General features: G+C 37.2%; 3 protein-coding genes across 3 annotated transcripts; 2 read left to right on the forward strand and 1 right to left on the reverse strand.

Annotated features, from left to right (window-relative positions):
• Positions 1–1,248: 1,248 nt before the first annotated feature.
• On the reverse strand, positions 1,249–7,828 carry LOC145228304 (uncharacterized). Its single transcript, XM_080093323.1, has 14 exons — positions 7,791–7,828; positions 7,233–7,574; positions 6,714–6,902; positions 6,065–6,184; positions 5,936–6,004; positions 5,573–5,834; positions 5,391–5,509; positions 4,984–5,131; positions 4,263–4,397; positions 3,990–4,151; positions 3,631–3,933; positions 3,187–3,533; positions 2,762–2,955; positions 1,249–2,498 (listed from the first exon to the last, which is right to left on the reverse strand). The coding sequence occupies exons 1-14, from the start codon at positions 7,811–7,813 to the stop codon at positions 2,158–2,160; spliced, it is 2,754 nt and encodes a 917-aa protein (XP_079949449.1). The 5' UTR covers positions 7,814–7,828; the 3' UTR covers positions 1,249–2,157.
• Positions 7,829–10,533: 2,705 nt separating this feature from the next.
• On the forward strand, positions 10,534–21,277 carry LOC145229720 (uncharacterized). The gene is made up of 14 exons (XM_080095052.1): positions 10,534–10,594; positions 11,002–11,128; positions 11,377–11,715; positions 11,785–11,988; positions 12,139–12,255; positions 12,834–12,902; positions 13,497–13,713; positions 14,526–14,798; positions 15,375–15,509; positions 16,302–16,466; positions 17,481–17,783; positions 19,183–19,532; positions 20,005–20,207; positions 20,405–21,277. The coding sequence occupies exons 1-14, from the start codon at positions 10,534–10,536 to the stop codon at positions 20,683–20,685; spliced, it is 2,844 nt and encodes a 947-aa protein (XP_079951178.1). The 3' UTR covers positions 20,686–21,277.
• An 82-nt stretch (positions 21,278–21,359) lies between these two features.
• LOC145229395 (4-hydroxy-2-oxoglutarate aldolase, mitochondrial-like) lies at positions 21,360–25,355 on the forward strand. The gene is made up of 6 exons (XM_080094724.1): positions 21,360–21,639; positions 22,199–22,327; positions 22,849–22,976; positions 23,345–23,479; positions 23,923–24,156; positions 24,980–25,355. Exons 1-6 carry the CDS (start codon positions 21,411–21,413, stop codon positions 25,127–25,129), a joined length of 1,005 nt encoding a protein of 334 aa, XP_079950850.1. The 5' UTR covers positions 21,360–21,410; the 3' UTR covers positions 25,130–25,355.
• Positions 25,356–25,598: the final 243 nt, after the last annotated feature.

Below are 25,598 nucleotides of genomic sequence, written 5' to 3' on the forward strand. Positions count from 1 at the left end.
CTGACACAAATGTAAAGTGGTTGTTAAGTTTGTCACTTATGATACTAATAAATAGCTGCATGGCTAGTCTTTTGTGTGACAATTATAATCTGTGAAGTGTCATATAATATGTTGAAACGCTGACTGTGACCATAAGGTTACTTAAATGAAACATGACCATTTTTTAAATGTTGTCGAACTGAAATACTTCGACCTTTTTCGAATCATTACTTTTTTTTCTATATTCTTGTTGTGTTTTACTGTATTTACAACTGCTTAGTTTCGAGTCTGTGTCACGTGTGTTTTGTTCCACATTATTACTGCATGTTATGGTGTTTAGGCTAAACAGTTTAGCCGTCGCTGTGCAAGTAATAAAATACACAAATGATATCGTCTGCTACACTCGTGTACATTATTGCGTAACAAAAATTACGTCACAATGGAGTTTCTAATTAAGATTTGTATCACTTGTTTTTCTACACAAAACAATGACTAGAAAACTATAAATGTAGGTTTTCTATATATTGCCAAGTTATATATGTTCAATAATGGCTAAAATTTTGAGCAGCACCCCCACAAATTTTAGGCACGAGCCGCCACTGCATGATGCATTATTTCTTTCTTCCGTCGCAATCACGTGATTCGTCGCAAAATTTTGTGATTTCTTTTGTCGATGCATTGGCACAGTTACAATCTTTAAAAAAAACACACACAAAATATAACTTATCGTGTCCGCACCAGTTACTAGAAGTAAAAACAACAATCACTGGCTGAAGCCCTCAAACAAGGCGGTCTGCAGTAGCGAGTAAGTTCATTGTTACGATTCTTAACGCTTGCTGCATAGAGCCGACATAATCGACAAAATATCAATTTAGTTCTTGTCTTTTATTCTGGTTACGCAACACTAGGCCTACTATACGTCCTCTTTTTGGAGGACATGTCCTCCTTTTCAACGAAAAGCAAGTTGTCCTCCAAGGACAATAAAAAATACCCAAATGTCCTCCTTTTTTGAATTTTCAGTATTTACTAAATACCTAAATAACAATTGTGTCTTTAAAACCGGCCAAACGGTGCGAGTTGTGGCCATTGTCAATTGAAATTGGACTATAACAATTGACTGCGTGAAATTCGTAAAATATCTTGTGCCTTAATTTTCTTTGGGCACGTTCAATATATTTTGTGCCCTCATTTTCTTTTGGCATAAGGTTTTAATTTTCTTTGTCGGGAATGTGTCCTCGTTTTTGGTGATGAAAATATGGTAGGCCTACGCAACACACATCAAGTCTCATTTATCTCACGGAACGTATACGATGGAAAAGAAAAAGATCAACGATAAAACATTGGCTTTCAAACTGATACTCCTTTTAATGCGATCATTGCAAAAAAATAACTTCTTTTACTCACATCAGTTGAAGTTAAACGCTTGCAAAGATATGTAGCACTGCAACGGATTGCACAATTATTTCGAAAACCCCTGTTTACGCACCAGTCTATCTTATGGTCAGGCTGTTGGAACATATCAGGACAGTTACTGAATCATGAGAACACATGGAATAGTAAAGTTACGCCGCTCAATGCCATATGTCCCAAAAGCAGCATTTAGTTTCCATGGAACGAAAAATCATGCTTGCGAAACTTTCCATTACTTAATGCTTAGTCGAACCAAAGTGCCATAATGGTAGTTTTAAAGCACTTGACCGCTACACATACCAGAGAATCTGTGAAAACAAATTCAGGGTTCAATTCTGTATTGATAATGCACATTAAAAGTTTGACTAAACCAGGTTGACCAACTGATATATTTACATTGGTAGAAACAGATGATAAAAACAAAGTGAAATTATTTTTTTTATACACAAGATTTTGACATATCTGTTATAATATTTATATCTTGCTGCCGTTTTTAAGATTGAATATAAGATGTAAAAGTATTTATAAAGTATTGCAATAAAATGCTTTAGTTTCCAAGACTCATCACTCATAAATAGGTTTTAAAGAATTGGGCAATGTCAAGCCAGGTCAGAAACCTTTCCCATGCGGGCCAGATGTGGCTACCAGACAAATTTTGGCATTTCTTAACACAATAAGTAAAAAAATGATTTAATCATTAGTGTTAAAGTGGTATTAATATTAAAAAACATCGACGCTACTTTAACAAAACAAGCTGTTGAGACTCCATCACTCAGCCACAGATGATGAAGCCTTGTTCACAACCTGTGACTCTGTTTTTCTGTTTGTCAGTCCGGTTTTTGTTGTGTTTGGAAGATTAAGAAGTTGATGAGATTCCACTTGAAGGCTGACTTCAACCTTTCCTTTACATTTCGTGTAAATCTTGTCGATAAAATTGGAATACAGGATGGGATTGAGGGCGCTGTTGATCGGCAGAAGAACGATCGCAGCTACTGCGTATGAGATGCTGTCGATCTTTACTCCACCGAAGTTGATGAAAACCATGATGGACAGTGGAATCCAGCAACAGAAATCAGTGATGATCAGACGAAGGATCTTGCGTTGAAGAGCTATTGTTTTTACAGAAATTTTTAAAAACAACTGTTAAAAGCAGTCTTTAAAAAAAAGGGTAAGGTAAGCAACAGAGTAACATTTTTTATGTATTTGGTTTCTGCTAACTAGTGTAACAGACCTGGCATATTGTAACTTCTATGTTTGTAATTTTTTAACATTATTTATGCAAAACACATCACTTAAGGGCCTGAGTCGGCCTGTTTTAAAAACAAAATCAACTCCTAATTAACTTATGCAATAAGAAATCTGTAAATACAACCTGATGATTTCTTTCCGACGCTCTGAGATTTGTTGATTGATTTTCTGGCTTTCAAAATGATTGCTGTGTATGTGGAAGCCACAAATACAAACACAAGGAAGTTTAAGATGGAAATAGCAAGAGAGAATTGCCACGACCAGTCTTTGCTGGTAACAAACAGATTTGGAATGCACACACTGTTGGCGCTGTAGTAACTGTTCACACAAAACAAACACTAATTAATGATTCTATTTTTAAGTGTTAGAGTGAGCATCAATGCACAGTTATGCTAATAATCTTTCATATTCTTTTAAAGCAAAAGTGTTATACATAAAATAAATTTGGTTTTTAGAATGTTTAAAAAAACAATTATTCTCTGATAAATGCCAGATTTAGCTATAAATGTTGGCACCCCTGCATATGTGGCTTTGCACATCGTAACTTACCCAAAGTAGTTGGAAATGGTCAAAAGATTGCTCTGAGAGGTATTTGCCAGAAACTGTTCAAGTTTATTCCATGACGTCATCGCTTGCACTTGCAGAAGCAAAGAGTCTGGCTGGGACAACAAATGCTTCGAGTAGGTCAGCAACTTTATGGTGAAGTTTTTGGCTGCCTCAAAGTGAACGACCACATTACTGAAGAATGGATTGCTTTTAATCAAAGCACGCTCCACAAAACTGCTTTGCTGAGAAGCTGACAATGGCACAAGAGCCAAAATGAGGGATATTGTCCAAGTGAGCATTATCATCAAGAGGACAGCTCGAAAACTGGGTTTGTTTAAGGAAGCAATCGGCTAAAAACAGAAACTTAGTTGTAAACTGGTTTGTTGCACAGATAGTTCTTTACTTAGTAAAACTAAAAACCCTCGTCTAATATCAAAAGCAACTTACATTGTAGACCGCAAATAAACGACTTCCAGTTAAAAGTAGCATTGTTAGCACAGATGTTTCGCTCGAAAGCACAACCAGCACTCCCATAGCAACACAGGATTGACTGGTGAGCCATGACAGTGATTGTGAGCAATAACTTCCACTGTACACTGCCCCTGCTATTCCCAGCATTAACAAATAAATCGCCATCAGAAAATCGGCAACAGCTAGATTTAACACCAGCATGTGGTTGGTCCTTGGTGATGCTTTTTGAGGTTTTGAAAAAACTTTTTGAAGAGATTTTATTTCCCCAACAATGACAATCTAAACATTTGAAGATAATTTTAGTAAGTTGAGAGTTTAGGTGATAAAAATCAGACCAGATTTCCAAAAAATGCGAGTAATGCCATGATCCATACAATCGCTCGAAGAAAGGGATTAGCAATCAACTCATATCTTGACGACAAAACATTCGCTCTAGATTTGAACTTTTGTGAACACTCGTCACTCCAATCAGTGCAGTCCCCACGACCATCAAGGACCTTACAAAAAGTTTTAGTTAGTTTTGTTACACTACATGGCAGGTAATTAGAAATACAGAAACAGAAAAAAACAGAACAGATTTGAGTTAGACAACAAATCAGTTGGCAAACCTGGTTTTTTCGAACAAACAATGGTTTTTTATTTTCACAATAAAACCTTCCATCCACACTCGAACAATTCATTTCATCTTCAGCTTTGTCACAGTTTATGTTAAAATCGCAAACAACTTTTGTAGAAACTGAAACCTGGCAAAATTCAAAGTTATGTTTATATTTCATAAAAAATACTGTGTTAAATTTCACACTTTAGCTCAGGGATCACCAAACTCCGGCCTACAGGCCAGGTACGGCCCATGATGGTATTTTTTGGTTTGCCAAATTGTAATTATAACTTTGCAACATTCAAAAGTTAATTTACTTCCTGCAAAAGTTTTCCTGCAACATGTGGAATTAATTTTACTTAGTCTCTTAAGATTACAACAGAGAGGAATGATCCTAAGCCAGTTTGTTACATCAAAGACAAAACAAAATAACAAGTTTTAATTGTTCGCAAACAGTCGTCTTCTTTCACTTGTGACATAATATAGCAACATTGCTTGGAAGATAAGACTAACTTGAAAAATCGCATCACCACACTTTGAATAGTAAATTGTAAAAAGATCTCTTGGCGGTATGATAACAATCGCCTCGCCAGGCGAGTTAGGAAAGATTAGGCCTTGTAAACTATACGACCCACCCCAATAAATATTAAACCTATCCTGCCTGCTGTGAAGAAAGATTGGTGACCTCTGCTTTAGCTGATGCTTTTCCATTTATATTTTCAGCCTCTTACCTTTTGTCCTTTGAGAGATTTACAGCAAAATCTTTCTGATGCCTGACACAATGTCTTGCTCTCATCCGTTCCATTATCACAATTTTGATAGCCGTCACACACTTGGCTTTTTGGAATACTGACCAAATTTCCACTCCGACAAGAAAATCTGATAAATTATATAATTACTAAAGTTTATAACTTCTGGACCAGAAAACAACAAAACATAAAAGCAAAAGTTGTTTAAACTTTAAATGTTTGTTGGGTGGGTTAATTTTAATCAAACTTCACAAGAAAACAAAATCAGTATTACTTATAGTTACACAAACCATTTCTAAATAGCAGAGCTTGGAACCTCTGACTTTATATCATAACCATTCCTGTGAAAGTCCGTGAAATCATGAATCAGAGATTTGTTTTAGCTTTACCTATTTGGACAATTCTTCTCATCAATGTAGTCTCCTGTGCAATCGAGCACTCCATCACAAAATTTCGTACTGCTAACACCAATACGTTTGACAATTTTAGTTCCGTTCGGAAAAGTTACCTAGAGTTGGGGTCCAAAAAAACTTCGAGAAACAGGAACCACTGTTTACACCAAACAACTTACATTTTTTGTGCAGATTTGCATGGATGGTGGTCCAACAGCTGCACCAACAACACCTACAGAAAGAAGTGTGCAGTTGAATTTTCCCGGCACATCCGGACATGTAGCATTGCACTCATCTGGTGGAAACCCTGGGGGAACTGCCCACACGACGCGACTTTTCACCCCCAGTCTGTAGAATCCACAGTCTTCGACCCCGTTACATAGAACGCCACTCTTAACCCCCCTTACACTTGTCGAGTAAAAACAAGGGCTGGTATCACATCTAAAAGAACAAAATTTTATAGACCTGCGTACTTTTTATCCGTACTTGACTGGAAATGTTTGGCAATTATTGTTTTTTTAGATTAATTGAGGCCAGTTTACCTGCAGGGCATCCCAGCGTCTGTTAACAATCCTTTGGAGCAGGACAAAGTCCCACGGCAGCAACTAAAACTGCAAAAATAATTTTGGTATAAAACAAATAAAAGAAAAAAAAACATTCTTTATTTTTACTTTTCATCCAAATTATTGATGCAGTCAGAAATTCCATCACAAACTGACGTCCTATTCAAGCATTTAGTTAAGTTTCCATTTCCACAGTAAACCTGACCAGGCAGACACGAAGTTGGCAACCTAGTGAGAAAACAAAACTCATCAATGAAAGTCATATTTGTTATGTAAAGTTTTTAGTCGTTTATACTCAAACAAGCGCTGGATTAACCATCGGGCAAAGTAGGCAAGTGTCTACAAGCTAGTCAAAACTCCAGGTCACTTTAAAATCAGTAGAAAAAACTTAAACGAACTAAAAAGATGATAAACAATCAACAATGTGTCAACACTGTCTTAGTACACTGGCACTATTGTGTATTGAAAGCGGTCTACTCTGTAAGATTGACCTCCAAAAACTAATTAACGCGTTTTCAATCGCAAAAACGTGCAAAGTTGTTATTTATATAGGCATATGACAAAGCTTTTGCATGGTACCCTGTGTTATTGCAACAACGATCTTTGTGACAATGATTTGGCAACACTGATAATTCTAATTGTTTAGTTGGCAACCCTGATTTTCGAGCCACTTATAAAATGTGCCTACAGGCCAGCAGACCCTTAATCAGCCACTGATTCAAACAATACATTACACAAACTTAAAAGAACTTTTTACCTTTCTGTTCGAAGTTTCACATGATTGCAAATATTCGAAACTTGTTTTTCACACAGGCACTCATCCGATAAGTCTGCACAGTTGATTATTCCATCACAAACTTGGTGTCGTGGCACCAACATTAAATCATCAAGGCAACGAGAGCATCTTTGTTGGTTGAATGACACACCAACAAATTGTCGAATGTCTCTGCAAATTTACAAACAATCAGTGTAAACATGTCAAATGTCAACCAACATCAGCAGCGCGTTCAAATACAAAATTTTTATTGGTTTGTACGTTTTCTTGAATATCGTTGTTCAGTCTCTCCTGTTATTTGCCCATGTTCGTTATACTAAAACAGGGTTAATGACGTCATAGAGACTTTTAATTTTGCATGACGTCATCATATGAGTTCAACTGTGTTGTGACGTAATTTTATGATTTTATGATCTCATTAACCTATATACGTACGATCACACAACACTAGACTGTACTGATACAAAGTTACACGAAAATGGAAGTATTTCATATTGTTACCTTCCATCTGACAAACTTGATTTAGGCGAATAACAAAGATCGGCGCCGTTGTCACAATCCTGAACATTATCCCACAGAAGCTGTTGCGGTAAACGACAAATTCTTCCATTTCTGACACATTTAAATCCAACTCCATTCTGCCAATCGTCATCTTCCGGGCAACCATTGCACGCATTTCCATCACATACAGTTGAGCGCAAAACGCATTTCTTGCTCGTCTGACATTTGTAATGTGTTGGGCAACCGACGTCACATGGCGTCAAACCCTGACACGTGACTGTGGCGTTGCAGAGGTAGTCTCGGTGCAGCAGACAAGTGTGATTGAGCGGGAAAACTGTACAGCTAAAATCAACATGTGTAAAATCGATGCTCCACAACTTTTGACATTTGGCAATGTTTTTTTAGTTTAAATCTTACTTTAAAACAAAACACATTTTGCAGGACGTTTGAGAAGTTTTGAACTACAATGTAAATGCCTGACTTTTTAAACATTTAATTTATTGACTTATCTATTAAAAAAATAACACTTGGAAACAATTTTTTAGACTTTTTTCTCACCCAATATAGGGATAGCGACACATAGGACATGACGCATTTGCCTTTATTTCGTCACTTCCGTCGCAATTAGGTGATCCGTCGCAAAATTTTGTGATTTCTATTGTCGATCCATTAGCGCAGTAAAAATCTTCAAAACACACAATTTTAACCGTTAATGAGAAATACAACGGCTCAAATCGACGTAAAAAGCGATATCCTTATCATTCTAATTTTCCGGCAAATGCTCATGCCATCATCAGTGATATGAAGGCCACATCAGTAACTGCAACTTGATTCATACAAAAGATTTGATAAAACGGTGCGCAAAAAGGTTTGCGTAAAAACGATAGATTTAGCAGTGAAAATTAAGTCGCAAAATCTGGTTTAAAGTGTGTTTTTTGACATTAAAACACATTAAATTGGTTTAAAAAGAGCGATTACACACGTAAGTTGACTGTGTTTAAAGCATTTCACAACTATGCTCGTTTGTATAATCTAAAATACATTGCATAGGCCAATATAGAGCAAAAAAAAATATTTAAAAAATATAACAAAAAAGCTTTATTTAGAAACATTAAAACTTACTTGCGGCTTGAGCGAAGACCAAACAGCCAAGCAATGTCAATGTCGAGAAAACCAATTGATGAAAAAACATCTTTCGAAAGTTTTTGCAACTACTTCACAAGCATGCAAGGTAGTGTATGTTTTGGTTACAAAGTCATGAACGAACCGATAACATCCTGGCTGCGACGACAATAAACCGATTTAGAAACGGATAAGAGATTGGTGATCGCTTGCACGACTCGGGACGGTGTATTGCACATGTTTAGCAGTCAATTTTTTAGCACATAAGCTTTAATGTATTCAATAGTGGAAATAAACAGTTTCAACAATTTTACTAAACGTTTTATTAAAACAATGCTAGAAAAATTCTTCATAAGTTATAGTTCTTTATTTTTTCATTGTGACGTCTTGTTATTTGCTACAGGGTTTCTTTTTCTATCGAACCCCACCATCTCCCCCTAACACGGGTGGTTAGTACTAATAATACGTATTATGGCCCCTCGACTGGTTCCAGCAACGTTTTCTCCCCAGTCGTTTTACCAACACTGAGCCAACCTCACTTTCTTGTGAGCCCCAGTCACATAACGCTTTATAATACGGTGTAGCTGCAGCGCATTCAACCACTCTCCACCAATTGTGCCCTTTACTGTTTTACGCTCAATTAATAACGTTTCAACGTTGCGCAGCTATTTCCGACTTGGTGATTGTATTAGTGCAATTCGCTACGCGTGCATTCACCAAGCAAAATTAACTCAACTCAACAACATTTTATTCGCGTATGCCATTGTTACGCTTGAATCAATACAGAAAAGGAAACGCGTAAAGCGGATGCTCCTCAATTTCCCGTTTCACTTTGCGGATGAAGAGTGAAAAACAATGAAAATCCGTCGAAACATTTCTGTTTACAAACTCATCTAAACTATTAGTATTTGTTGTGCTTAATGAAACGATTTTTCTACCCTTGCTTATTTTTGCAGTGGTAGCCTAACTGCTATGTGCTAAGCGGGAACAAATAGGATAAAAAGGTTTGAAAGGTTTAATATATTTGAATCAGTATGTGATCTTTCTTTAGCAAATAATTAGAAATGTCAATTTGGGCGAAATAAATTACTTTGTTAATTAATACCGGATGTATATCAAGATACAAATGATTTAAAGAGTTTGATAAATGTTTAGATTACAGCGAGTTTCAAACGAGCTTTGTGTATTACGTTCGCTACGTAGCCAAGCTATGTTTTGGAATATATTGATCTGATTTCGTAAAAAAGCATATAAACAAGGCCGGAAATGGCTGCACAACGAATTCAAACGTTATCAGTAGGGCGATTATTTTTTGACTTGTCAAAAAAAGTCAAAAGTTTGTCAAAATGTTTAGAATGGGTCAAAAATTGTCAAAATTGTTTACAAAGTCATTTTTTTACAAAGTTAAAATTGTTTACAAACTGCATTGTCGTGGTGTTGTAGAGGTTGCACTGCCAGTGAACTATTCATTTTACACCTTGTAGCCTACTTTATGCTGTTGTAATTGGCCCATTTCCTAATTATTGCGAATCATAAACCTTCAAATGAGTGAAATAATTAGGTTGATATGGCGTGATGCTCAACACAGCTCTTGCTTCGGTTTAGATACTTCATGTATCTTTCGTTTAGACAAATGTATTGAATAATTTTCGTTGTGTCTTAGCTGCAGTTTTTCGGCAGCGATTTTTAATTAGCTCATTCCCTTTTCAGAATAGGCTAGGTCTGTGTTCAGATTTTTGTCCTTCTGTTAGACTTTTGCACATTCTTTCGCTCTAGTTAGATTAGCCTAGCCGTATTTTAACTTTTTGAACAATAATGCGTAATTTAACTACTTGAATTCTTCATAGGTCAAAATTTTGTCAAAATAGAGTTTTTTAAAGTCAAAATTTGTCAAAATTGTCAATTTGTAGGTCAAATTTTTTCGTTTTTTATGTCAAAAAATAATCGCCCTAGTTATCAGCATAAGGAAATAAAGAGCACAAAAGGTACATGTGAGGTCCAACGGGCTTCAGTTTTACGTATTGCCCCAAGTAGTTGTTTACACGAACCAAGCCGAACAGTGTGAAGGCTGTAGTATACTGCTTCATTAATCAAGTTTCGCTTTGTATGCATTATAGGCGGAAGACCCGGCAATTTAGGTGTTGTGCGCTGACAATACTTAGTAAATACAGCATGCAGAATGTTGTTTGCATGTTTAACTATCCTCACAACTTTTGCAATTCAGGGATCTCTTCAAACAGGTTAGAGACTATTTTTTTGTCAATTTAAATGATATTTGGTTTCAATATTTAGGCTACATGCAGTGGTGGGATTCACATTTTTTGTCAGGCCGTTCTTTCACAAAAGTCATATTTTTTATTCGGTTCTGTTACAAAAAGTCCATTGACAAGTAACTAGTAATGCTAACCGGTTCGCTGATCTCATAAAATTTCGTGAGACGGTCCTATAGAACCGGTGCGGACCGGCTGAATCCCACCACTGGCTACATGTATTTATTTAATTTTGCTTCACAAAAATATATATTGGCCTGCTGTCTACTTGTACGTTTAAACTTTCACCGTTTTTCAATGTTTAAACTTTATTCTTTACTCAACGTTTAATTTCGAGTTTGTTTTATTTATTTTATGATTTCTATTATCTCTTTCAGATTTCTATTGTAAGAACGGGAGTAGAATAAACGCAAACAAATTTTGCAACGGATTAGAAGATTGCGATGGCAGCGATGAAATAAACAACATTTCCGCAGTTGGAAAAAGTTCAAGACTTTATATCAGGTATAGTGGTATACAACTTTTCCAAACTGAGGTTCACTTTCTAAAGAATGTAACAAACCGTATGGGACATCAAATATTTGTGTAAAAAAACTGCTGGAAGAGAATTACTTAATACAAGAAAATACAAGAAACTACTCACTTAGAACAAGATTCGAATTTTATTTTACTCACTAGAATAAAAGTTTTTTGATAGTAGGTAAAAGTCATTCACAAAACGGTTTAAACATCATCAATTTTATTGTATTTAGTTGCACGGTGTCACCATTGAACAAGACTTGTCTGCTGCACCGAGACTACCTCTGCAACGCCACAGTCACGTGTCAGGGTTTGACGCCATGTGACGTCGGTTGCCCAACACATTACAAATGTCAGAAAAGCAAGAAATGTGTTTTGCGCTCAACTGTATGTGATGGAAATGCGTGCAATGGTTGCCCGGAAGATGACGATTGGCAGAATGGAGTTGGATTTAAATGTGTCAGAAACGGGAAAATTTGTCGTTTACCGCAACAACTATTGTGGGATAATGTCCAGGATTGTGACGACGGCGCTGATCTTTGTTACAAAACAAACTTGGCAGAAGATGGAAGGTAAGCAGCGGGATTCGAACCCACGAATCCAAATCTCAATCTGACAAAAAAAAACATTTCTAATTTCAGAGACATAAGAAAACCCAATGCGACATTTGACAGTGGAAAATGTTTTAAATGTTTGGATAACTCGATGATAATCCGAAAATCGAAGGTGTGTAACAGCGTCATCGAGTGTTCAGATTTGTCAGACGAGTGTCTGTGTGAAGTCCTACCGGTCGGAATCTGTAGTTTTGTGCAACTCAGGACTCAAAACAACAACAAGCTAAAACGGTAAGAGTTTAACGAAACAAACATGAAACCCGCTGCATGTGATTTAAATTAAGTACAACAGAAAGCTCCTTACCTTAACAGCTCTGGCGTACCACTAGTTAAGAACCACTGATGTAGAATAATGGGTTTACTCTTTTATTTCTGTTCCAGACTTCCTTGCAAGACGGGAGAGGTAGTGTGCAACCCAAAATTAAATGTAAGCGTTTGTTTGAATCGATCGAGCATCTGCGATGGAAAACGCGACTGCAGAAACCGAAGAGACGAGAGGTAACCATGGTAACCGCCGCAAGCGCAGTTCGCATAAATTCCTGTAAAATTCGAAACGAACTACGGTGTGAAAAATGTTTACTCAACATTGATTAACCAAATATTATTTATTCAAATAGTTTATGTGAGACATTATCTTTCTTGTTAAACACCACAATAAAGAGCGGAGTTATGTTAAAACGGTTATGTTTAACCTATATTGGACGTTAAAATAGATTTAATTTTACAATGTAAAAACCATTTCTGGCCAGCAGCATTGACTCTAAAGACAACGAGACGGCCAAGTCGGCTTTAACCTGTGTTGTCGTGTTCACAATTGCGTTGTTAAACTTTTTCATTAGGTAAGCTGTACAAAGCAAACATTGTGTTTTAAACAAGACATTGGCCATATATGTTGTCTTTTCGGGTACGTCTCTCCAATTTATTGGAGGTAACAACACTTGTCTCACCAAACCAGTTAAACAACCCGATAAATGCTACTAGAATTAGGTTTTAGGAAAAAATAACATCATGCTTAAGTTTTATGCTTCGTCAGCGGCCATTTCATAATAGTTTGTTTCAAAATGTTTTTGATGCAGATTTTCGTTTTGCAAGGGAACGTTGCCTTGTACGTTTGGCAGACAGCAAGAGAAGGGAAGGCGATGCAGGTAAAAATATAGAAACAAAACATTGAAATAAATAGTTTAAGTAGAATTTTGGGGGGGTAAATGCAAAACATATTAATTGTATTATATCTGATGATGCCATTTGGGCAAAATACAAATTGTAATCTCTTTATTGACTATTTCTGTTATTTGAAAATGATTTCACATTCTCGCCAATCACCATGCAGTCTGTTGGAGTTTTTGATTGAATATCAGTTAAGATGAACATAAATTCATAACTGGGATCAGCCCTGAGGCGTCGATATAGACCAGCGATCACTGTGCACTCGTATAAATCAAAGTACGCCAGGTCCATTGAAGGCGCCATACCGAATCAGCCGGTCACCAAACATTTACCACCATATGACAAGGCATAGGCTAGATAAATCTAACCTTCGGTGGGATTAGAACCCACGGCAGGAGTCTTTCCGGGACTGATAGAATATCGTTTCAGCGCTTCCCATGTGCATTAAAATTATTAAAGCAACAGCAATATAAAAAATAGGTTTGTGAAGTAAATTCTATTAAATTGACGCGACTTTTGTGTTTGGTCAACTTTAAAAATCAAAATCAACGAATTTTATTGATCAAACTCAGGTGCAGTAAGAGATGTGTGGCGGCCACAGGGGTGATCTGTGATGGAATAGGGGACTGTCCCGTGCCAAGCAGACAACCCTCAAACTGGGATTTCCCCCCTGGTTATCCGGAGGACGAGTGTCGTGCGTCTTGCTTGGCCTCATCCGGTTTCAAGTGCACCAATTCAAGTTACAGCGTCAGAAAATCAAAGACTTCGTCTGTTACATGCAAAGCTTACGTAAGACCGAGCTTTAGTCAGTTAAGTGTAACGCGTTTATTTGGTAAAGTGGCCCGAAACCTTTTTATTATCGTTACGCTTGAACAACCAGACGAATTTCATTTGCCACTCCCAAGCCTCATGGGACCACGTCTCTTTTATAATTCCCTACAGCGACGTCACATAGAATGGAAATTATGACGTCAGAGAACGGTACCAAAGTAAAAACGTAGCATAACAAAGAAGTTGTCATAATCACTTGTGACCGCACAATTATAAATATTCTAAAGACTTGACAGCGCGCGATAAATCACAAACCGACTGTGGTTAAGTATTCGGGTCACGATAGAAAGTTTTTTTTTTTTTTTTATTGTATTTGTCGACAATCAGGCGGCAGTCCGAGAAATGAAAATTGTCCTTTGTCGTTCACGGGATTCGAACCCAGGATACTTCCGGGGACGAAACCCGATCACGATAGAAAGTTCTGTTGTTAAAAAAGTATCTACCACTATTGTGTGATATTTTGTGTGTTCGTTATACTTCATTAATCTGAAGAAAGCCCTATCGTTCTGGTGGGCAAAACGTTAGCAAAACTAAGTTTTTGAAAAACATCTAGTATTTTGTGTAGCATTACACCAGTTAAATGACAAATTTGTTAAATATGCTACCTGGTGGACGAAACGCCTGTTCAGAAAAAGTTTTGTTGTTAAAAACGCTATAAAGGACAACTTACAAATTTGTTTGTGGAATTTTTAACCGACTCCCAACGCTGGTTTCCACTTTCTCTAAAACTTCCTTTTATTGCCGAAAATCAACCCTAAGTTCGTTTACAGACTCCAAGATTATATCCCAACGGAACGAAAATAATTCGGACTTTCAAAATCTCCGCCAAGAAAGTCTGCGACGGCATCCTAACGTGCGACGTCAATTTAGCGGATGAGCGATTGTGTCGGAACCGATTTCTATGCCCGAACAACAACGGAAAATCGATCAGCATCCCGAAAAGTAAAAAATGTGACGGCTACTTGGACTGCGACGATGGATCCGATGAGAGGAAGAAATCGTGTCCGAGAAGATTTTATTGCCCATCGATGAACGGTCGTAAGGTTTGTAAAACGTTTAAAGCAGTGGTTTGCAACCTTTTATTGTCCTGTGCACCTTTTTAGTCGATATTCAAATCTAATGCCCCCCTACAAATTTAGTTTGCTCAAATATCGTTTACATTAACTTTTTAATGTAATTCTTAGAACAGAAATTAAACTCTCGTTTATAAGCTTTATAGCCTCTAATATTCCTCTTTGTACTATGTATCATTAACTTTACGGAAAAAAATGCACACCCAACCAGTAAGAGATTAATATTGTGACACAAATTCTCCCCTACAAATTACAAAATTACCCCCTAACTGGGAATTCCTCTGATTTAAACCAAGTAATTCGAATATGTTCTACTGTCGTGGGTTCGAATCCCACTGAATCTGTAAGCCTTGCCATATGGGAATGCTTGGTGACCGACGGATTCGGTACAATGCCTTTAATAAGCCTGTGGTACTATCAACTCAAGGTCAGACCCCAATCAAGAATATTTAAACTAACGCCCAAACCCGATTCGAAAAGTCCTGTCGGACTTTCAACATTTTATACAAAAGGTACAAAATCATTTTAAACAATCTTTTTCGTCAGGTGTCGATTAAACAATCTCGCATTTGTGATTTCACAATCAACTGTGACAATGCACAAGACGAGTTGAATTGTACATTGGAAGACGGAAGGTTTTATTGCGAAAACAAACGACCTTTGTTCGTAAGACGTAAAAAGGTAAGCTTTATTACATCACAAAAAAAACGAGAAGTAAGTTACATCTTCCATAACTAGTTTGGTAAAGTTCTGTAAGTTCTAATTTTTGAGATTTGTTTTGACCCAAATTAAAACGAAGTAACTTAGTTTTTAAATTAGGAAAAAAAAACATGATCCAGGTAACGTCACCAATATGGAACTTTTGATTACCACGGCTAACTCTTACTCAGAGTGTTTTCGTAATGTTTTGTTGAGTTAATCACTCGATTTGTTGTGTAATGACACAACTACTAAGATACGCAACAGTGCTCGTGTCGTGGGTTCGAATCCCACCCAGGCCAGGTTTTTCTAGCCTGCGTCTTGCCATATGGAAATGCTTGGTGACCGCGGTGGATTTGCTATAGCACTTTCAATGTTTCTGGCCTGGCGTGATTTATATATGAGTGTACACAGTGATCGCTGGTTTGCATAGACGCTTCAGGGCTGATCCCAGTTATGAATTTATGTTCATCTTAACTGATTACTGGCCAATTGGGCGAACCGCTAATACGAAGCTGACATGTGCAGCATATGAGGCTTCGGCGGTTTTTCCACTGAGCCTGTGTAGCTCAGTTGGTAAAGCACGAGTCCCAGAAAGATTTCTGTCGTGGGTTCGAATGACACCACGTGCTAGAAACTTTTTCTAGTGTATGCCACATGGAAATGCAACCCATGCAACCCACTCAACCCATCTTTGGACTCAATTTTTACTTTTTAACTCCGAGTATAATTTACAACTTGTATAACATCACATATTGTTTCATCAATTTTTAGATGTTTGATGGAGTTGGCGATTGCGAGGATTGGAGCGACGAGTGTCCATCATCGCCGAAACCGGAAAGCGAGAATCAGCTCTCCTCTCGATATGAACTAATCGGCAATCCAATACTAAGAGCTGTGGTTTGGATTATGGGAATTCTAGCTCTGGTGGGAAACTCGGTGAGTGGAAGTGAAATAATAAACTCGGTTTGTTTAGCTTAAAATGCATCAAGCCATAGTGAACACAATATTAAATAGAGCAGTGGTTCTCAACTGGTGGACCATGGACCACTAGTGGTCCTTAATGACTTTTTAGGTGGTCCACAGGGCATTAATTGTGTTTGGTGATAAACTGGAACTAATGGCATATAGTTTACTGAATATTTAGGACAAAAAAGCTCATCCAAGGTGTTGGGTATTTATTGTTAGCTCTCAGTTGTTCGATATCACTCCTCGAAATTCTGTATTGCAGGGAATATATTTCAAGCTACTATGCTTGTTGTGGATGCTTTCTTTATCCTTACTTAACATTGGACTGGTCCACGATATTTATTTAATTGAATTGGTGGTCCATGGCCTGAAACGAGTTGAGAACCACTGGATTAGAGGATGTTTATGATAAACAATAAGTTTACTGGTCTGCTCATAGAGCTATTTTAGTGCAGTTCGGCTCGGACTTGTTTGTCGGGACGGGTTCGGGTTTTGGTTTCTTAAAAAACGGGCCTGATTCAGGCGTGGCTTCACAGTCTGTGTCAGTATTTTTTTGAATAAATTTATCTATCTAAGTAGCCAGTTGCTGGACCTGGCCTAATGTCAAACAGCCCTAAAACGCCTTGTTCAAGACCAATTGTCTATTGTGTTTGTTGCCTATGTCTTTCCTGAGGCTTCAGTATATAGGCCTGTCAATCAATCTTTCGGTCCTAAACGGGCTTCTCAAAAAAGATTCGGGTTCGGGCCGGGTTTCGGGCTTGTACTTTTGGGTTCGGGCTCCAATTTCAGGCCCGTTTACAACTCTGGTTCGGCTTGTAAAGCTGGTCGAGGCGGGATTAGAATCCACAAGCTTGTGAGCATCAGCACAAAAACTTGACTAATTTGACGATCAATTTTGCAACAGTTTGGTCCATGCAAACAGCATACATTTCCTTTACATTTTGCTACGGACAAATTATGCATTTTTGTGAACCTCTTTTGCAGGTTGTCATTTATGGCGAGATAAACACGATCAAAATGTTTGTGAAGCAACGACGGACCGCTTCCTTGGTTACCAACCACATGCTGGTGTTAAATCTAGCTGTTGCCGATTTTCTGATGGCGATTTATTTGTTAATGCTGGGAATAGCAGGAGCAGTGTACAGTGGAAGTTATTGCTCACAATCACTCTCATGGCTCACCAGTCGACCCTGTGTTGCTATGGGAGTGCTGGTTGTGCTTTCGAGTGAGACTTCAACACTTACTATGATATTACTCACTGCAAGTCGACTTTACGCGATATTTCGGGTAAGTTTACTTGAACTAATTGGAATTAAATAACTTAAAGCGGTGGTCGGCACCCACCGGTCCGCGATGAGTTCGTTACCGGGCCATATAAATTTTCAGGTTAAATGCTCTAAAACATTTTGGCCATGTATCTCGTTTTTTGGCTTAATATTTGTAGTTTCTTGAAGACCTGTCCGCGATAAAATTTCACTTTCAAAAACGGTCCGCAGTGTCAAAAAGATTGCCGACCCCAAATTTCTCCAGCGATTTCCCAAATAAGCAAATATGGCTATTTTTTGGTATTTAAATGAAACACTTGCGGTCTCTTAAAACTACTTAGCGGTCACCCAAACCAAACCTTAAAAAAAACCTGGTCCTAAGTATATGCTTAAGCCTTAACTTAGATCAGGGGTTCCCAAACTTTTTTGGTCTGTGGCCCAAATGTCTATTTAATAGCGATTCCTGGCCCACCACGTGCTGTAAATTTGGGCACAAAAAAAAAAAACTCAAAAACAGGCGAAATTATCCAGCAATTTATTTTTAATGAGATACATGCTCCTGAAATTTGGCTACAAGATTCAGAATTCTTTGCAAAAATTACGTTTTTCAAAACAAAGCGCATAACATATACAGTATTACAAAACAGTAGAATCTATTCAAATGGGTCTGTGGCCCATTGAAAATGTCTTGGTGACCCACTACTGGGCCATGGCCCACAGTTTGGGAACCACTGACTTAGATCAAGCGAATTTAAATGCGAAAAATTAGACCAACAGTTTTATTGTTTGTTTGTTGGCCCTGGGTGTGACCAACTTAAGTTAAGGGGACCTAAGTGTAATTAACATAAGCTACATGATACTGAGTGGACTGAATTTAGTCGGGTATTGGTGTGTTAAATTAAGTAAAAAAATACTTTGCTTGAGTTAAGTAAAAAAGTATATTTTACGAAAATGTGTGCTTTACTTACGTTAAGTGGAAAAGTATGCTTTACTTAAAATATGTGGAAAAGTGTGCTTTACTTAAAATATGTGGGAAAGTGTGCTTTACTTAAAATATGTGGAAAAGTATGCTTTACTTAAGTTAAATAGAAAAAAAGTGTGTTTTACTTAAGTGAAAAAAGTATGCTTTACTTAAGTCAGGTGCATCTAAGTCAGTGGTTCTCAAACTCGGTTTTCGGGGCCGCATGCGGCTCCCAACTACTTATTTTGCGGCTCGCACCAGACCTCACAAAACCACCAAACATTGCTATTTTAGCTTTTAAAGTCATAATCTTTAGTGATTTTCTCAAGGTTTCGTTTTTTTGCGGCTCCCTACACACTTAAAAAATACCATTTGGCCCCGACAATAAAAAAGTTTGAGAACCACTGATCTAAGTGAACTCCACATCATGAGGAAGCTTAAGCTAGTGTTTTTCTTGCAGCCAATCCAGTCTATGAATAAGCCGACTGCAACCCAGATGTTCCTGCTTATTTCTCTCGCATGGCTTTTATCCTTGGCCGCAGCGCTGGTACCTCTCTCGCATGTCTTCCAGCAAACGTTTGTCGAGAAAGCTTTATTGAGGGACAATGTCTTCTTCGGTGGCATAATCGTTCACTTTACAAGCGCGAAATCATTTGTGACCAAGCTTCTCACATATTCTCCGAAATTCGCCAACACCACAAAAACTGACATCAATTTTCTGGAAGGATTTTCCAATTGGCACGAAATTGAAGGATTCCTTGCAACTCATGCACCTAACTCAAACTTCCTGAACATTGCTAATTATTTTGGGTAAGTACAACTAAGCGATGAACATCTAAGGGTTCGAATCCCACCAAAGGCCATATTTTTTTACCCAATTTATGTATTGCTAAATGGGACTGCTTGAGTGTCTGCAACAGGCCTGACGTACTATGAAAGAATTATTTCAGCTTCGTATTGGTCCTTACTGTTTTGGAATCTTGAAGTCATGTACAAGCCCGGTTGCTAATTATAACGCCAGATAAATAATGTTTAAAGTTATTTGTAATAATTATATTGAACCTATGCATATATTGCCTGATTCTAAAGTCATAAATTCACAGTGGTTTCAAAATTGATTCCAACATTTCTACTCTTAGCGCAATGTCGCCCTAGAAAAAGACAAAATGCATCAAATTAAAATCTATTTATGAAATACTTGTTTGATTTCTATAACCAGCTCACACCTTGGAACTTATAAACTTCTTTTAGTAAGTTGTTATTATGTATGCTTATTGTTCAGGTATTACAGCGCCAACAGCGTATGTGTTCCAAATCTCTTTGTTACAAGAAGCGATCGCGCTTGGAAATATTCCCTCGGAATTTCAATCTTTAACTTCTTGGCTTTCGTGTTTGTTGCCACTGCTTACGTCATAATTATGATTCGCGCCCAAAAAGCGACGAAAATTCGAAAGAGTAAATCCAAGGGCTCGAATAAAAACACAGGTAGGCTACTGTATCGTTTACCAACAATTTTGGTACTTTATTGGCCCAAGCATGATTTTGTCACTGTTTAGATTTCTTTGCTTGAAACAATAACACTTATATTTCTTGTTCAGAGAAAACCAAGAGGCTCCATATCAGTAAAGTAATTTTTTTACGATTCCGCTCTTTACTGATAACTTGCGACCACCTCGTTTCAGAAATTCAACGCAAGATTATTCGTCTGATCATCACTGATTTCTGTTGCTGGATTCCACTGTCCATCATGGTTTTCATCAACTTCAGTGGAGTAAAGATCGACAGCATCTCATATGCAGTAGCTGCGATCGTTCTTCTGCCGATCAACAGCGCCCTTAATCCCATTCTGTATTCCAATTTTGTTGATAAACTGCTGGAGAAACTGAACTCCAACAAGGCAAAACGGCAACCGAGTTTTTCTCGTGGATTTAATACAAGATCGGTTCAAATATCTGAGATGTAGTTTTTCCGGCTCCGCTATTATTATAAACAACGGACTGATTGTGAGCATAACGCATTCAGGCGTTGCCCGCCCACCGATGATAAAAATGAAACAAACAAACAAACAAACAAACAAACAAACAATTTGTGCTTCATAGAGATCATAATTTTCACCGCCAATGGGGATTTCCCAGTTTTGCAACCAACAGACATCGAATTAAAAAAAATTGAGCAATGTTTTTAAATGAAAACTGAAATAAATAACGTTTAAAAGTCAAATGAAAAGCGAGCATGGTTTTGCGTTACGCCAGAACAATATTCACTACCGTTACAAATTGTAAAGTTTTAAAATAAAAATAAATCGACGTTGAAACAGATAGGCTTTAAACCGTCTAAAACTTAAACCATGTTTGAACGTGCTTTCTTTTGCCTTGTCACAAGTTGTTTCACTTTGATTATTTGATTGAACAACATTTTGTAATTTTGCTTGGAAATTTCGTCGTTTTTTTATGCAACAATGTAGTGCTTCATGCTTTTTATAACTATGGAAATCACTGGTTTAATGTATTTTGCACAGATATAATTAGAAATTAAAAGTTGTTTTGATTTAAAATTCTTTTATACTCATATATATATATAGAGAGAGAGACATTAAAATGTTTTGTTTTGTAATTTTTTGTTGGTTTACAGTACACCCTGCCTAAAATTATTTTTTCGTGTTGTAGCAGCTGTATACTTTGTAATATCATGGCAAGGGTGATGAATAAAATAAGATTTGCAAGGGTGTTGCACTTGTCACAAAGTCATGTTAGAGTGACCAGGAGCATCTTTCTGTCTGACAAAAGGTGCCAGTCCACTTGTTCTGATATTAGCGGAATATTTCCTCCAATTCCGACTCCGTTTATGAACAATGGAGATATTTACTATGAAAAGTTGAGGCAGAACTTAACAAAATGGAATGATTACGATTTTGCAGGTAAATTGATCAAAAATAATCATCCTGTTTCTGAGCTAAACAGGTCGAATGATATTACTGCCAATAATTTATCCAATACACATGCTTACACGCCACTGTCATGCTTGATTATTGGTCAAAATCAGATATAGTTTAATATAGATTTAATGAATGTGTGTGTTTTTCTTATTACCCTGTTCATATAAGCCAGTAATCTTTTGTGGTTGCATAACCTTTTATAAAGTCTGTGCAACCCCATTTTCAAATAACACCATTGGGAAAAACTTTTTTTTTAATGCATTCAAGGAACCATCTCAATGACAACTTAGGGCAGTGGTTCCCAACCTTTATCTACGAAAATTCCCTTAACAATTTGAAACTTCACAGGTTATATTCCCAGAGCTGAATTGCCTATTTACAATAACATGTACAAATTAGTTATTTCGTCCCCTTAAGTTTTAAAATTCCTCATTTGGAAGGAATTCCTCTGGGGTTGGGAACCACTGACTTAGGTGATGAACACGCCAGATTAAAAACAATCACTACAAGCTGATCTAAGTTTGTGTACATTTGGTTTCAGGGTACGTCGTTCAGGGCTCAAACGGGGAATACCCTCTATTAACAACAGATGAAAGGTTGGATCTTGTGCAAGAAATTAAAGACTTTATTCCGGACAACAAACTGGTGCTGGCAGGTGCCGGCTGTGAATGTAGGTGAAAGTTTATTAAACCTAAAATATACAGAATCGCTTGGTGCATGTATATTTTGCTTGTCTTGGACCACCATGTACTAGTACACTAAACTTAAAATAGCATGTTCAAAAAAAGTGTTCAAAAATATTTTGGTAAACTGAAGCCTTTTTCAGGATTACTAAGTCAGGGCTTCTCAAACTGAGGGTCGAGAAATAAAATTTAGGGGTCGCGAAACATTATGCATTGTTATGTTATTGCCACAATAAATTGTATACATTGTTTAAACATCATTCATGTGTATAGGCTATAGCCATCAAGGGGTCATGTAGAAATTTCTTCAATTAAATAGGGTCGCAGGGCAAAAAAGTTTGAGAAGCCCTGACCTTAGTATGTCATTAACCATATTTTTTTCTTCTTCTGGTTGTGTCCTTTGGAAGTTAGGTAAAGAAAGTGAGTTTTTTTAACTGGATCAACTGAAGCAAGGGATCCCTGGTTACTGGCAACAACAATTGAATAACATATATGACTTTGTTTGCAGCCACAAGCGCAACCATCGAGATGTCAAATAAGATGGCTGACAATGGGGCAGATGCCGTCCTGATTGTAACACCAGGATATTATAAAAACCAAATGGGACATAGAGCACTGCTTGACCATTACACTCAGGTTATAAGCTATTTATTCATTTTTAACAACCAACGGTTTAATTAAAACTCTGTTAGATAGGCCAGAGAGTTTTGTGTGTTGTCTGGCATTGAAACACTTGTTCAACAGGATTCTGCATTGTAAATTTAACTTTAATCTTTAAGGAGTATACACAAGCATATGGGGACAAGAGGGGACACTTGTAATGCTTACAAATGTACTTTAATATTTCTATGTTTATTTCATATTTCTAATAAACATAGAAAATATTAACTGTTACAGATTTGCTTTTGTCGGCAAGCGCAGAGAGATATACTGTTGTGAAACAAAATGTTAAGTTTCAACATAAATCAACTGTATGTTGTTAACAAAAGTTGACTTTTATAAAGGTTGCTGATAAGAGTAAGGTTCCTGTGGTATTATACAACGTCCCAGCAAACACAGGAGTTGTGATTCCAGTGAAAACTGTTGTTCATCTTTCCTCACATCCAAATATAATCGGAATAAAAGACAGTGGAGGTGATGTAAGTATTACTGGAGTTGCCGATTGTTTTATTTAATGTTACTTTTGTAAATTAATCATGAACATTACTGCTAAAGAAGTGGTGTATAAAGAATACAGTAAAGACTATGATTAAATTCAAGTCCTGTATAGTGTTCTTAACTTTTGTAATTAACAAACATTTCCACAGTATAATCAAAAATATAACTGCTAGAGAACTTGTGTATAAAGAATACATCTAGCAGACATCTCAACATAAACTGTTGTCATCATCAGTGCAATGTCATTTCTATAGCTTTTTCGGCATTCTGATTTTGACCATATTACCATCTAAACCGGTCTCCGCTTTGGTTACCAGTTTATAGGCCAGACTGAACCATTTTGTAAACATGTAAAACCTAAACTTTTAAACATATGATCCATCCACATTAATGCCTTTTTTATTTTTGTTCATTTTTTCAACAGATCAGTAGAATTGGCCGAATCATACATGAGACGAGAGACAGTAAAGGTTTCCAAATTTTAGCTGGTTCTGCTGGCTTCCTGAGGGCCAGTTATGCTCTTGGTGCGGTTGGTGGAGTTTGTGCGCTCGCTAATGTACTGGGTGCAGAGGTTTGTTTGCTCGACCAACTGTGTAGGGAAGAGAAATGGTCGGAAGCGAAGTACCTGCAGCACCGACTTATTGCTCCAAATGCTGCTGTGAGTTTATTAGAAATGGCTTAAATAATATTTAAGTTGGCATTTATGCAGACAAATTGTTTTAATTTTCAAACAGCTAGTCTCCTTTTAATAATTTCGAAATTATATCTGAATTTGGCAAGTGGATTGCATTGCACACAACTAATATTAGTGTAAAAGTATTTTTAACACATTTTACCCACAATAGTATGATTGTCAACAAATAAGCATTAAAAATCTCTTTATGCTGTCATCATTTTAACCCAACAACAGAATGTTGTTTACCTGATATCTAAATTTTAACCAATAATAAAAAAGCCTTTACCAAAACAATCCTAGTATGCCAGGCCTATTAAAGGCGTTATAATGAATCAGCCACTCTCCCAAGCATTCCCATGTGGCAAGGCACAGGCTAGAACAATCTAGCCTGTGGTGGGATTCAAACCCGCGACAGGAGTCTTTCCAGGACTTGCACTCTACCAAGTGAGCTACATGAGGGTGCTGTGATTGCTGGTCTGCATAGACGCTTCAGGGCTGATCCCAGTTGTGAATTTATGCTCATTACACCAACTACATTGTAATGTGTAATTTGGTTTTAGATTTTGCACATAAAAACGGTACAGAATAGCAGAAAAAATCACAGGCACTGTTGCCTGCCTCGTATGCTGCATATGTCAGCTTCATAGTAGGGGATTGCCAGATTGACCAGTATCAGTTAAGATGAATATGTTTATCTTACCAACAACAATTTTTCCTTGTATCTCCTTGAATAAGGAACTGAAAATGCATGTTAGGTGAAATATTCCTTGACTGTTTCTGTTAGTATTATTATTTTTTTGTTCAGATAACTTCAGAATATGGTGTACCAGGCCTTAAGGCAGCGATGGAGTGGTACGGCTACTACGGTGGGGTCCCACGAGCCCCGCTACAACCCCTTGGTCCAGACGATGTGAAGAGGATCAGAAAAACATTTGAACTGAATGGATTTCTGTAGGCTTTTGTTTTTTAAATTCCAGCCTAAATCGTTTGCAATGGTGCAACTATTTTTGTACTTTTTATCATGTCTTAATTGCGCCTTTTGTATAGCTGTGTCGTGTACGAACTGTGACTTTCTAGTTCATAGTGTTTTGATAAATGGACCATATCAGTCATTTTTATGGTATGTTTGCTGCTCAACGGTGTGCATAAACGATTAACAACTAAACGTTTACTGGGTGCTTGGACTTAATGCCTCAGGAAATGAAAATGAGCCAAAAATCTTCACTTGTGTCAAATGTTTTCTCACACTGTCAGAAGGGTATTTAGTTTTAGGAAAATATGGATTCAACTCCAGTCATTGCATGAGATATCCTATTCAATGTGCACAAAACAGAGCTTCTTAACCGGATTAATGGGGCCCACTTTCAATACTTATAATGAAAAATAAAATTATGTTTAAACATCATACTTATCTGTTCATAGAT

This window comes from Phallusia mammillata, chromosome 5 (assembly GCF_965637545.1).
Source record: "Phallusia mammillata chromosome 5, kaPhaMamm4.hap1.1, whole genome shotgun sequence".
Lineage (NCBI taxonomy): Eukaryota > Metazoa > Chordata > Ascidiacea > Phlebobranchia > Ascidiidae > Phallusia > Phallusia mammillata.

Excerpts from the sequence above, each read along its gene's own strand:
- LOC145228304 (XM_080093323.1), bottom strand. The coding sequence starts at position 7,813 with ATGTGTCGCTATCCCTATATTGG. Across the intron at positions 5,510-5,572 it reads TGCAAATCTGCACAAAAAAT|GTAACTTTTCCGAACGGAAC; the intron begins GTAAGTTGTTTG and ends CCCCAACTCTAG. Across the intron at positions 2,956-3,186 it reads ACCATTTCCAACTACTTTGG|TTACTACAGCGCCAACAGTG; the intron begins GTAAGTTACGAT and ends TTGTGTGAACAG.
- LOC145229720 (XM_080095052.1), top strand. The coding sequence starts at position 10,534 with ATGTTGTTTGCATGTTTAACTATCCTCACAACTTTTGCAATTCAGGGA. Across the intron at positions 11,129-11,376 it reads AGTTCAAGACTTTATATCAG|TTGCACGGTGTCACCATTGA; the intron begins GTATAGTGGTAT and ends TATTGTATTTAG. Across the intron at positions 11,716-11,784 it reads AACTTGGCAGAAGATGGAAG|AGACATAAGAAAACCCAATG; the intron begins GTAAGCAGCGGG and ends TTCTAATTTCAG.
- LOC145229395 (XM_080094724.1), top strand. The coding sequence starts at position 21,411 with ATGGCAAGGGTGATGAATAAAATAAGATTTGCAAGGGTGTTGCACTTG. Across the intron at positions 21,640-22,198 it reads GAATGATTACGATTTTGCAG|GGTACGTCGTTCAGGGCTCA; the intron begins GTAAATTGATCA and ends ATTTGGTTTCAG. Across the intron at positions 22,328-22,848 it reads GGCAGGTGCCGGCTGTGAAT|CCACAAGCGCAACCATCGAG; the intron begins GTAGGTGAAAGT and ends CTTTGTTTGCAG.